General features: G+C 37.8%; 1 protein-coding gene across 1 annotated transcript in view; it reads left to right on the top strand.

The window, feature by feature from the left end:
* Window positions 1–939: 939 nt before the first annotated feature.
* NEBL (nebulette) overlaps window positions 940–12,852 on the top strand; it is a 98,593-nt gene continuing 86,680 nt past the window's right edge. The window contains exons 1-4 of the mRNA XM_009330561.1: window positions 940–1,005; window positions 1,102–1,173; window positions 7,141–7,245; window positions 9,356–9,466. Coding sequence (XP_009328836.1) covers window positions 940–1,005; window positions 1,102–1,173; window positions 7,141–7,245; window positions 9,356–9,466 — 354 coding nt within the window. The remainder of the gene's footprint in view (window positions 1,006–1,101; window positions 1,174–7,140; window positions 7,246–9,355; window positions 9,467–12,852) is intronic.

Below are 12,852 nucleotides of genomic sequence, written 5' to 3'. Positions count from 1 at the left end.
AGTATACAAGCTACAGTTTGGAAAGAAAAATAATGTTAAAATGCTGGTTACACCAACTGGTCCTGTAATACCTCCTTGCTTGTTTTACAGAAGCAAACACTGTGACACTATATCCATCGACATAAGGATATCTTTCAGTTTCATTGCAGCTGGAGTCAGTGACTTCGTACTGGAAAAGGTTGGTTTTGAGACTACAGACCATGACAGTTTTTAACAATGAAGGAATATACATGTGTAAGTACATAGCCATGTATACTTGTAGGTATACAGACGTGTTTGTATCTATGTATGCACAGGTTTAACCTGTAGCTGATGTGATATGGAAAGCATTTAAGGAATTTTATAAGCTTTGTGGAAAAGGAGTATTTCCTGAAAAATATACTAGCAGTTACATCTACTGGAAAATGAGAGTAGTGTGCTTTTTTTTTTTGATCTAAAAGCTCTATTATTGGACCAACAAAACAAAGTTTTGTGATAACTGGTTTTGGAGTTGTTGATGCCTTGAATCTTAGAACTGGGCAGTTTTCCCGTAAACTTAGAGTCGATGTTCCCCTTTTAAGCCTCTGTTAATTTTACTAAGTTACTTATGTTATGAATTAACCGCATCACGGTATTTTAATTAAGTGTGTTCATAGTAATTTTAAAAATAGTTGACTGGGATAGGTCATTTAATTATATTTTATCTGTAAGAAAGCATTAGCTCTGCTGCGACTGATAGCTAGCAAGGCCATCTGCAATGCCTTTCAGTTCACTCACACTGAATTGTTCAGATAAAGGCTGTCAAGTGCTGCCTAAATAAAGAAGGAGCCTTGGTAGAGTTAAGTGCAGTGGAGGACACAAATGAAGCATTGATTCCAGGCATGCTGTAGGGTCTGAGCTGTTTCCTGCAGCGCTGAACCTTTTTAGAGTTTCCATTGTTGTTTTCTGCAAAGTATTAAAATGCGAGTATCTGTCATTCAGGATTTCAGGGAAGGTGAAAATGAGGATGGGGAGGAAGAAGAAAAGGTGAGTTAAACCCCAATACCTTTGAAAAGTACTTATTTCCTTCTATTGCTACCCTTTTAGGACAATAAACCTGGAATGACTACCTTTCTCTTACAGGTCTTCCTCAAGCCTGTTATTGAGGACAGAAATATGGAACTGGCCCGAAAATGCAGTGAAATTATAAGTGATGTAAGTGACGGTGACTGTTTGCATCCTTACATTTGCATTTCTCTTTCCAGTGGCTTTAGATTTATGATACATATTTTTTCAGATATGTACAGTGCAGTATGTGCCTATATACTGTCAATCAGATACAGACATTATATAAACATCATAGATCAGATCCAAGACATTTTAAATTGGAGTAGATCCAATTGCTTCAGTGTAACAGCATCAGATTTACCTTGGTGGAAGTTTATTTCTGTGTCCCCCCGGGAAAGCGCGTCTGAAGAGTAACTTTGTCCCTGCAAGTGACAAAGTGAACAGGAGTTGGGACTGATATTTCTCCTGCGAGGGTGGTGGCTGGCAGCAGAGGATACATTACTGAGGAGAGAGTGACTTGCTTTAACAAGTGTTCTTCTAAAGAAACCGAAAAATGACGTCTGGCTCATGTTGTGTTGCAATCTGATGTTTAGATTCGAGATGTTATTGTTCAAGGTGAATGAGTATGTTGATTTTATGAGACTAGAACATACAGAATCTACACTTAAGGTATAAATTATAAGGGGTTACGTATGAGAAAAGAATAGGTAACTCAGAAAAACAGTATCTGGGATGCGTAGGTGTTACAGTCCTGGCTTGAAAGTGTGACTTGACAAGGTCAAAGTTTCCTCTTTGTCCATACACCATCCAGTAATAGTTTAATTTTCATAGAAAGAGTGCTGAAAATTGGATCGATCCTTAAAAGAAGCTACCAAGATAGCTCCCTTGTAATCTCGAGCTACTTTAGGAAGCAGTAGAGATTATTAATATTTTTACTGATGGTTATCTATATGCTTTCTTTGGGAAAAAAATGGCATATGGTACAATAATTGCCTGTCAACTTATGTAAAGGCCAAAATGAAAATGGACCTGGAGCACTTACCTGACCCAAAATACATTTATTGCTTCCATGCAACTTGTTTCTAAACATGGTTGCTGTTCTTAAAGGCAAAAACTCCTTGAAAAATGCTGAAGAAATATTTTCTTTAATTGAAAAGGAATTACTACTGTGCTGTATACCCATTAGGAGTAGTGTTGGCTGTGGTTGTTAACTGATAAATGGAGTGGCTGTATTTTCTCTGATTTTCTGCAGGGGCTTGGGAGCTAAGGTGAATAATTAAGTCAAGCCAGGTTCCTGAAGCCTATAATGATTCAGGGATGTGGGCTTCTGCGGAAAGCTTGGGATGCGTTTAGCCTGCAAGTGTGTTAGATTTTCCTTGAGATATGTAAAGCGTAATGGCAAAGTGTCATTAATGCTTTCAAAACAGTAGTAATATGTAATGGTCCAGACCAATTTAATTTCAGAGACTCTGCGTTTAAAAATGGCATCCAGTTTTGGGGCCTTATTCAGCCTCTGCTGAAATCAGTAGGTGTTTCTTCATTGGCTTGAATGAAATACGTGTATGTATAGGGGGTGAATTTTGTTTCCCGGAATTTTTGCTATAGTTCGAATTTCTTATGGCCAGTGCGCTGGGGGGTAAGTTCCTCACCCTGCACTCTTCATTGTGGAGGCCAATAAACTGCAAGGAGTTTGCATTCTTGCCTTTGATTTTTGACTCATTAACGTTCAGAACTTTTTATATATTCTTTATCCCTTTTTGCATGAATCTGCACAAACTGCTTGTGGTGTGGATGTATTGTTGGTGTACATCTGTACATTTTATTTGTATAATGGTTTTATGGGGCTTGCGGTTTGGCCCTAAGATGACCTTGGGACAGCAGCCTGTGTCCTTGCTGACCACGAGACTGGGTGATTTTCTTTTTCTGCCGGTGGAGCTGTCAGCACAGTTACCCCATCAGAATGCAGCGCCAGGAGTGCTCATGACTGAGATACTGGGGTTGCATTACACTCGCCCTGCATTCTTTGCAGGCTGACTTTAATTTGGCAATACGGTTTTAAAAAAGTGTTGTGAAGGCAGTCCTTAGTGCAGGCGTAACTGTCAGCCTTGAACTGTACATAGGTGAAGTTGTGAAGTGTTCCGATTCTTGAGGAAATCCCCATTTTCATTTGAGGTTGGCAGATGTTGGTTCTGTGGCTGTGATACCCCCTGGACTCTTTCTCCCTAAAGCCATTTCATTTAATCTCCCTCCATTATGCAATTTTATTCCACAGATGTTTTCAAAACTGTCATGTGTGTTTGATTTATGTGAATCACCTTCCTTTCCAGGCCTTTTCTCTTCCATATTGAAATTGAGCCTGTCCATTTGCTTGTATTACTTATATTTTGGTATATTTTCATCTCTTCTTTGTTTTGATTGTGTGGTGTGATGTTGTGAATACTGTTATAAGCAGAGAGGGGAATTATTATATGAATAAAATGATCATTGACCAAACTATCATAATCCTTTTTGATAGAGAGGTGGACACTGCTTCTGAAGATTCTGCTGAATTTTGGTAATGTATGGTACCAGTGCTTCTTTTCCCCTACAGGAAAAAGTAGTACTACTTGCCATTTAACTGTCCTTGTACGGAGTCCAACTTTGCTTTAGCATGTCTCTTTGTTCTAAAGCAAGGGCCAAAGAGACCTAGAGTCAAGTGCAGAAACAGAGTGCCTTTCCACTCATGCCAATAGGGTTGTGCCCACCTAATTCAGGGTGGAGCTGTTTCTCTGGAGTCACCATTACTAGTTACAGCCTCTAACTCAGGACAACTTTGAGGTCCAAATTGCTGGAGACTAGTAAAATACTGTGGGGCAATAATACTGTATGCTTGGCCTATTCTCGTGCTTTTCTGTAGGTTTCTGTGGCCACAGAGAGAGGATTTTGTGTTAGACGGATCTGTGGTCTGACACAGCTCTTAGTCTTATGAGAGATTATAAATTAAGAAATGTAGGGTTGGAAAGGGAATCCTTAGTGGAAAAAAGTTCCCTTTTGGTCTAGCATAAGAGCTAGATAAGAAGGTTCAGACCTTCTTATGGCTTTTCTAAGCTTAAATGGGTCTTTGAGAGATGACAGTTCTATAACGTATCTTGGCCTGATGACTTTCAACATGGTTACATCATTGATGTTAAGGTACTAAGAACAGTTTTTTGAGTAGATTCATATTAAAGTTAGATTAATATGTGCCCCTGAATACAAAGGAAAAGTGGCTGCTTGGATTAAGCTGTTGCCATCGGAGCCTTTCCTTTAGCCCACAGTCTCCTCCTGTGTTTCCCCCATGAAAAAGGCTGATGGAACGAGGCAAGATGAATTTTCTTGGCGAGCCAGGAAGCTTCAGCCTAAAGGTTGGATGCTCTTGTTTTATAAAGTTGATCTTGCCATGTAACATCCATTAAGAAAAAAATGCAATTTGAAGCTTACTGTTTTGGTGGTTGTCTAGGAATTTTAATCCACTTTTACTGGATAGCTGTGCTGCTGGTCAGGGTAGTTTTATGGTGAATCAGGGAGAAGAAAGGGATCAGGAGAGAGCTATTAAAAATTGGGCCTTTAGTGAGCTATTGGACTTCAAAAGTATATCAAAAGAGCAGTGGTGCCTCCAGGCCATCATTTGCAAATTTTTCCTATTACTTGGTTTTTTCACAAGGCTTACCAGATCTACCAACCTAAACAGCGTATTTTGTGGTGAAGGGTAGGTCACTCGCAGGCAAAATTTCCTATTTAGTAATTTAGACATTTGAATTTGTAGCCCCAAACTTTGAAGAGGAATATTAGCTTTTCTGCCTATTCCTTCCAGCCATTGGTTATATTCAGTCATAGCCAACCTCTTACGCCTCTTGCTTACGTCATTTACAATGAACACTTAAGTGCAGATGTCATGACTTCATTATACTTGTCCCATTTCATCTTCCATCTTTCTGATTCCAAGCGATGCAGACACTTCCGTAGCAGAACGGACTGTGTTGGATCAGAGTTTGACTACATGTTTTGTTATATGTCCTCTCTACATTGCTTATTTGAGCCTGCGTGCATTTTGTGGCCTTTATGGGTTACTATAATAAATGTGAGTAATAAAGGAGTAAGGAGGTGGCATTAGTCCTTTGCTGCTTTCAGTTATTTTGAAAGCATGACTTCTACAGCAGAATAGCTTTGATTGTTTCTTCTAGTCATATCGTGTCATTCTCCCCCAATTAAGAGATACCTTGGGAAGCTTTCATGTTTGATTTTTGAATGTAATTATTGCTCTGTAATTAAAATGGATGTAATTACAGTCAGCTCTCAGATATCTGTGGGTGATTTATCCTGTTGTAAGCAGCAAGACTCTCCATCTCCTCTATCAGAGTCTCAGCTTTACAGGAGTTTCTATCGGGAACGCCATCAAACCTAACCAGTAGACAGTCAGCTCTGTAGATTTCCCATGTCCCTTCTCAGCCGTATCACTGTGAATGAACATAATTCTGTGAAGCCTTTTTTTTAAGCTGCTCATGTGCACATACATACACACGCTTGCAAGTACATGCATGCATGTGTGCAGGTTGAACGGTAAGTGCCTGCTCATGTTTATCATAAAACTGCCCTTTTACTGTATTGCTCTGTGATTACCTAGGAGTACGGTGTCACACACAGGTTACATGAACTATTGGATTTGTGGGTTCCTGAGTAAAATAATGACGCACAGTAATTTTACACCCATTGTTCACCAGACAATTTATTTAGAATACATTGTAATCCACAAAGGCAGACAATATGATTTGGTAATGAGATGTAGATTCCTTCAGTAGTCCAAACGTGGATGAGCTCAGTAGTAACCAAAATTATTTCCTGTGTGAGGATTATGTAATCATCAGTTTGAGATGAATTTGGTATTATCTAACCCATTTTGTGGTGGACAGAAAGTTGGCGTCAGAAAGTACAGGAGCTGATTCTGTGTGAGCTGCCATCCTTCTCATGAGTTTTCCAAGACCCTGTAGAGGAGCGTAGGCTAGAACTTGTGATATCCATTAAAGATTCAGAGAAAGAGGAAATTAAGTCTGCATATTTCTGTAATGCTCAGATGCAGATCATATTGCTCCTGTCATTGCTTGTCAGCAAGTCTAGAGTGCATAAATGCAAGCTGCTGTTGTGAAGAATGTGAAAATGAGGTTAGAGAAATAGTAGCAGATAATAACCATGAAAGCTTAATACTAAATAATTCAATTTGCATTGAACTAAACTATTTTATGTACAAAGAAAGAAATGTCATTAAAAACATTTAAGGCTATCCATGTAAAGTGTCTATATTTAGTCCATCTCATCATAATTCACCATATTTCTTCACACAGTTCTTATATAATAAATGTCCCTACGCATTTACCACGTCCATAGATTTTATCCTTCTCGCAGTCTCACTAATACAAAGAGTAACTCTGGCTTCATCAGCAGTCATGTGATTATTATTATACCTGCCTGTATTGTTTGCCCCATGGTAAGAGGGAGGTTGGTAGGTTGGTTGGTTAAAAAAAAAAAAAGGTTTCCTTTGTGTATACACATGATTTAAAAAATGGCTCAATTTAAAATTTGTGTGCTCTTAAAGAAATTCTGTTATTACTTGCATGTCATGACTGTTGGGGTGCTTTGTAGGCAATGATTTGGCAGTGGCCTTCTGAATTTATTCATGTAACTCTTGGATTCATAAAAGGGCATTTGATTACGTTATACAGATTCTGTGCTTGCTAGGTCTGTGTTAGAAGTTAGTTTAACGATTTTATCTTTGAGATCAAGGGATCCATTATTTGATTCTCCTTTCTTTAGAGATACTAGAACATCCACAAAAGTGGTGAAAATGTGCTGTAGATGTAGAGGAAAATAATCTTTTTAATCTTTTTATTAGAGAGTTATGTGACTTTTACATAGCCCTGGTACTGTGTGTGAAAACTGGGTGTTTGCCTTTATGGCTTAATTTGATCCAGCCTGAGGTGTTTGCAAGCCACCCAGCATAGTATCCATAAAAAAAAAAAAAAAAAAAAAAAAAAAAAGCCATTGTTTATTTTTCTGGTTTTTTTTTAAGAAAATGAAACTTCTTTTTTCTCCTCTTTGTAGATACACTATAAAGAAGAGTTTAAAAAATCTAAAGGCAAGTGCATATTTGTACCTGACACGCCGCAGCTAAAACATGTGAAAAGTCTTGGTGCTTTTATTTCTGAGGTAAGACCTAAAAAGATTGAAGAATTCTTTTTGCTTCTTACCCTTCCTAAAAACTCTCTCAATTGAATATGGTGGTTTTTAGCAGGGGAAGGATGGCATATTTCAAGTAACAATTCTGTTTAAAGCTGAAGTGACTTAAAGCGCTGTAATTAGTGTATACTGTATATGTGAGTAATAATAATAGGGAATTATGCAATGCTGATTTTGGGATTCCAAGATATTTTATTAATGGTTCTGAGGCAGTCCTAGCTATCCCATTTTATGGATGGATAAACTGAGGAACAGAAAAAGGATTTCTTGTTTCTTATGCTGCAGTGATAAGGTTTGCAAATTATACCTGTGCATAGTTTCCCTGCTGTGGAGAATTCACAGCCTGGTATCAAACAGAAGGAGACAAGGAAACAGTCCCCCTTCAGCAAGGGGACTGGGGCAGACATCAGGTCAATGGCATCTGCAGGTCACATGAGCGCTCGCATGCGTATATATGCATACCCATGTCAGAGTTTTTAGGTCTTTGCATACACACAGACACACACACACAACTGTAGTGGCAAAGAAAGAATGGCAACTTCCAAAATGCCAGAGCAGAGTTTACTGCCAGCTCTTAGTGTCCCAGCTACAAGGTGTCATAGGATTGCATCTCTGATTATTTTCCACAGGTGAGAACAGCAGCAGGAGTTTTACCTGACAGAGAGTTGCTTTTGTTAAGGAACTGCTGGTTCTGAGTGATTTTTCTGTCACTGTGAGCCTTGGAAGACTTAAATTTTTGGTGCCTCATTTTTTGTGCTACCTTTATGATTATGATAAAGAACATCCCAGTATCCCTGTCTGGAGTTACGTAATTTATATACATTCTATATTCTGTTTCTGATATATATCAGTTTGCTGTGTGGCTACATTCATTATAAATGCATCTGATGAATATTTTTGTTATATTTTCTGAGAAAGAGTGGCATGTCCCAAGGGGCATAAATGTGATGAAATTATACTTTCTAAGAGAGAGACTATTGTAATCTACAAAAGCACAATATAGACTGTTTATTGAATCCATCTGTCCGATTCCAAAGAAAAACTGCTAATTACTAGTGAAAGATTTAGAGACAGAAAGATTTTTCAAAATTTTAAAACCCCTATGTTTTAGGTTATCACAGTGTTGAGCACTCTGTTTGCTTATTGCAGCATTACTTGAAGCCAATGATGTGATGGATGGTTTATCTTGTAAATTACTGACCTCTAGTGTCCCATAACCTGTTTTTGCAAAACTTGAACACTGAAATTCTTAACAGCATGTCTACTGCAATGAAAAAGAGCCCTCTGTTTTGGGAAACAGCAACAAATGTTACAGCAAATTATTGATATATATAATACATACGGGGAACTAGTCTCCAATGAACAGCTGTATATTGCACAGTAAATTAATGACATTAGACAGTATCATTTAAGATATCTTTGATGTTTATAATTACTTTCACAGCAGTACTTGACATTATTGTTTTATGAATTTGAAACAGTTAGATCTGAAGCAAAAGCCTCCCAGATTTTGAAATATTATTCTGGCCTCTCTCATAAAACCCTTTTGTGAGGAATTCCTGGTACTGAACACTGGAGAAAGTACAGGATAAATAAAAAGTAATTTAAAAATGAGTCTGTAATATGAAAAGATTGAGTAGAAATAATGGCAGACATGCTAACTTCAATGTTCCTGTCCTTTCCCATTACATTTAATTGCTACTACTTACTAATCGGTAAAATATTTTTTGTTGGCCTCTCATTGCTCCCATTGTGCAGAACTCAGGAAAATGGAAAGAAAAAAGATAATTTTGGTTTTTGGAAATTATTTAAAAAAGGATAGAAAAATAATTGCCTTGCTTACCTTATTTTATACTTCCCCCAAAATTATTGAATTTAATTAGCATTGCTTTGTGAATTAGACACATCCACCTAAAGTATTTTAAAGTTATTAAAGATCTGATATTGCTTGAAAGTTTATGACAGCATTAGATTTTTCCAGTTCTAATGGTTTCTGCCATTTTATTTAATAGGAAAAATAAGTAGTATGATTACTGTATCTTAATTTTTGCATTATATATCACCTTTTTCTCCCCTCTAGGTGAAGTATAAAGGAGCTGCTAAGAAAGACCTTTCCAACTCTCTTTATCAGCAGATGCCAGCCACAATTGACAGTGTATTTGCAAAAGAAGTAACGCAACTTCAGAGCAAGGTACAATTTTAGAATCACAAAAACGATTTTTAGATGAATTGTGTGACAGAATATGACCCATTTGAACAATATGTTTGAATGGATACTTGATTGTCTGCTTGATTTATTTCAGTGAGTTTATCATCTAGAGTTTATCACCATAACTTCTTAACTTCAAGAGCCACTCACTTTTAAAATGTTGACAATCTTACTTGTTATGTTTATTAAATATACATTTAAAAACTTCTAGTGCATTCATCAATTCAAAGAAATCCATTAGAAATCCATGAATGCAATAAGGAATTATTGAATTCAGTGACATTGCACTGTGTTTATAGAATAGATGAATCTTATATAACAACCATTTCAATTTGGATGTTATATTAGCTTTATAAAATGTTTGGTTCTGAAGGGAAAAAAAAATTTAAAAAATTAATGACTTTTAAAGGCACTTATTGGTAGCAGTAAACTTATTTCTGATGGTCTACATACTACCACTCACAACAAATTTTATAGAATTAAAAATATGAAATCAGGTATATTGAACATAGTGTGAAACATGCAAACAACCAGTAAAATAGGAATTACAGTTCAGTTGCCTCCAGGGTCTTAAAAATATAATACCCTTAATGTAGGCAGGTGACCCTTCACCTCCATTGATCTCAGTGGAATTGTGAGTGTTAAGTATGTGTAATATGAATGAAGTTACAGATTTTCATTGTTACTCAAGAGAAATACAACCAATAGACGACCATGGCTTTCTGTCCACCAAGCATTTCCACATTTTTCTTGTTTTGCCTTTCTCCTCTCTTAAAGATATTAACTACGTATAGTTTAATACGGCCAGTCTGTGAAGTGAACACACTCCTAAATCCATATTATTGATTGTATCTCAATATGCATTCTTCTAATGCATGGGTTTTTTTCAAAGGAAAATATTCGTAACAAAAGAAAGCACTGAATCTCAGGACAGCTTGTGGAGAAATGTTTTGATTTAAAACAATGTGTTAATCAAGGCTGTATTAAGCAAATATAATAACATAAAGTATATTTTAGTTTTCATAGTTTGAAATGGAACATATACACTCAAGTTAAAGCAGCACAGTAGCTGAAATGACATTAATGTTACATTTCATTGTGAAGTGAGTGATTAGATGAATTACAGTAGAAATAAATTGGGAATTAAACTTGTATAACATTTTTAAACCATTAGCTTGATTTATAAAACATCAGTTAACTAGTTTGCCACAGATCTACTCCTGGATTCATTCCAAATGAGTACATTCTACATTAGTTTACGCAAATGAGGTTAATTAACATCAGTGATGTGGCAGAAAAGATAAATAACAGACTAAAAATGAAACCATTTGATTCATCAGAAGAACCCTTTTAAGGAAAAGACTGACGTTTTAATTTGATATTTTTGAAGGTTTTCTTCAATCATGCAACAGTCATAGAGAAACAAATATGCATATAGGATGAGTTATATTTAAACAGAAACTTTTCCTGTAAAATTCATACCATCCCCTTAGGAATAGATGCATTATAAATCATAATCTACCATAAAACTTAAAGATACACTGACACATTTTTCCAACTTGTGGTTACTGTTGCAGTGGACCTGAATTTAATGCTACTTTGAGAGAGATCCTAGGGGATTTTCTAGTGGAAAATCTTCTCTACAGTATTCAAATCTAATCCATATTGTGCCTATCACTGCGGTACCTAAGTAGCTAATACAAGGGTTTTGGATTTCAGCTGGGTCAGGATATGGCAGAGAGGATTTCTGCTGCATCTATCTAGCTGGGATTGTGAATTTACAGGTCATCACTTCAGCAAGAGGAGACCAAGGGTATGCCATAGGAAGGAGAGAGAACAGCACCGTCTGGCCATTGTGCCAACTCTCCTGCAAAAAGGCTGTTGCAAGCACAGAACTGCAGTCTGTTTCTCAGTTATAGTAAGCTGATTTTAAATAGGTGCTGATTTCCCAAGAGGTGGAAAATAAGAGTACGTGTCCTCCTCCCCATCCACATTTGAACAAATTTACACCTTTGACTCCCTTTTCTTGCTTCTTGGGTGCAAGGCCGGGCTTTTGTAGCCAGATCAAGCAGGTGCTTTCTCGCTCTGTGATGCCATGTTCTTGGCAGGATCCGTAGCCTCTTCTGCCAAGCAGGTGTGTTGGGACTGGGGGATCACGGTGAGGAAGAAAGAGAGCCACTGACTCTCCTCACTACTGCCTGCTGGCACAGGACTGCCAAGGCTGGTATGCCTCTGCCGGGTGATCTCCTTACACGTGTGTCCTCGGCAAATGGTCTCTCCCATGATTTGATGTTTGATCCTGAAATGGTGCTGCTGCACTGCTGCTGCCCAGCAGCTCCGTTTTCAGCCCACCTAGATCTAGCCCAATTTATTAATTTTATACACTGTTTCAGATCACACTCATGATTTAGGAGCTTGGAGGCAACTAGGGGAAATTTCCTTTTTCTCACAAGAAATTTTTCCCGACCTACAGCTGCCCTTCGCTGTCCTCTCCAGAGGAAACAGGCTGCCCATAGCACCATCTATCACTTTTGCATGCTCTAACTGATATGGCAATTGTCATTGACTTCCGCAGAGCCAGGGCTTTGTTCTGCAGGGTTCCAGCCATACAATGTCAGCCCTGACAGGATCTTGCCATAATGGAGAGTACAACACCCTGACAGTTGTGGTTCTCCTCCTGTGGAGCTTTCTCCCCGTATTGGCTGTATTGATTTATGTATTGGCTGTATTGATTTAAGCTCAATTCCCTCTTCAAGATACAGAGGAAAGACTAAACCAAGACCACCTCTGCTGGCTTTTGCATAAAGCCCATGTTTGCTCTTTTGTGTTTTATGTAGAACTGGCACAAAGATGGAAATAAATACCCATAGAGAAGGAAATCCATCTGAAATTTTGACAAAAAATAATGACGCTGTTTATGGGAAAAAATGTTTCAGGAGAGTGAAAAAGAAGCTTCATAAGCCCACATATGTGGGTGGCTTTTATAAATTTCGTTTTTTTCCTCTACACAGAAAATTTGACTGTCGCCTTCTAAATAGCTTTCTTGAGGGTAAGCAACCAGATTTTCCTCCCTCTCTCTCTTTTGTCATAGCTGTCCCTAGAGAGAGTAAGCTAGAGAGAGCAGAAGTCCCTGTCCCCACCACGTAACTTCACCCTCCTTGCCAGCCTACAAAGCTCTCACCAATTTCCCTGTTCTCTGCAATGAGAAAATAAAGTTGATGAGAGCGGTCTAGGCAGGGAGCCCTCATTTTGATTTTCCTGAGAGGAAATGGACATTTTCTGGAAAAATGGCAATTTTCCTGTGGAAAATATCTCTGAAGGAAAATTTCTGATCGTTGCTAGCTTTGTGCCAAGTCTTTTTCTTGTCT

The sequence above is a fragment of the Pygoscelis adeliae genome, unplaced genomic scaffold (assembly GCF_000699105.1).
Source record: "Pygoscelis adeliae isolate BGI_AS28 unplaced genomic scaffold, ASM69910v1 Scaffold27, whole genome shotgun sequence".
In the NCBI taxonomy this organism is placed as follows: Eukaryota; Metazoa; Chordata; class Aves; order Sphenisciformes; family Spheniscidae; genus Pygoscelis; species Pygoscelis adeliae.
Note: the sequence above shows the minus strand (reverse complement) of the source record. Positions and strands in the feature narration are given on the sequence as shown.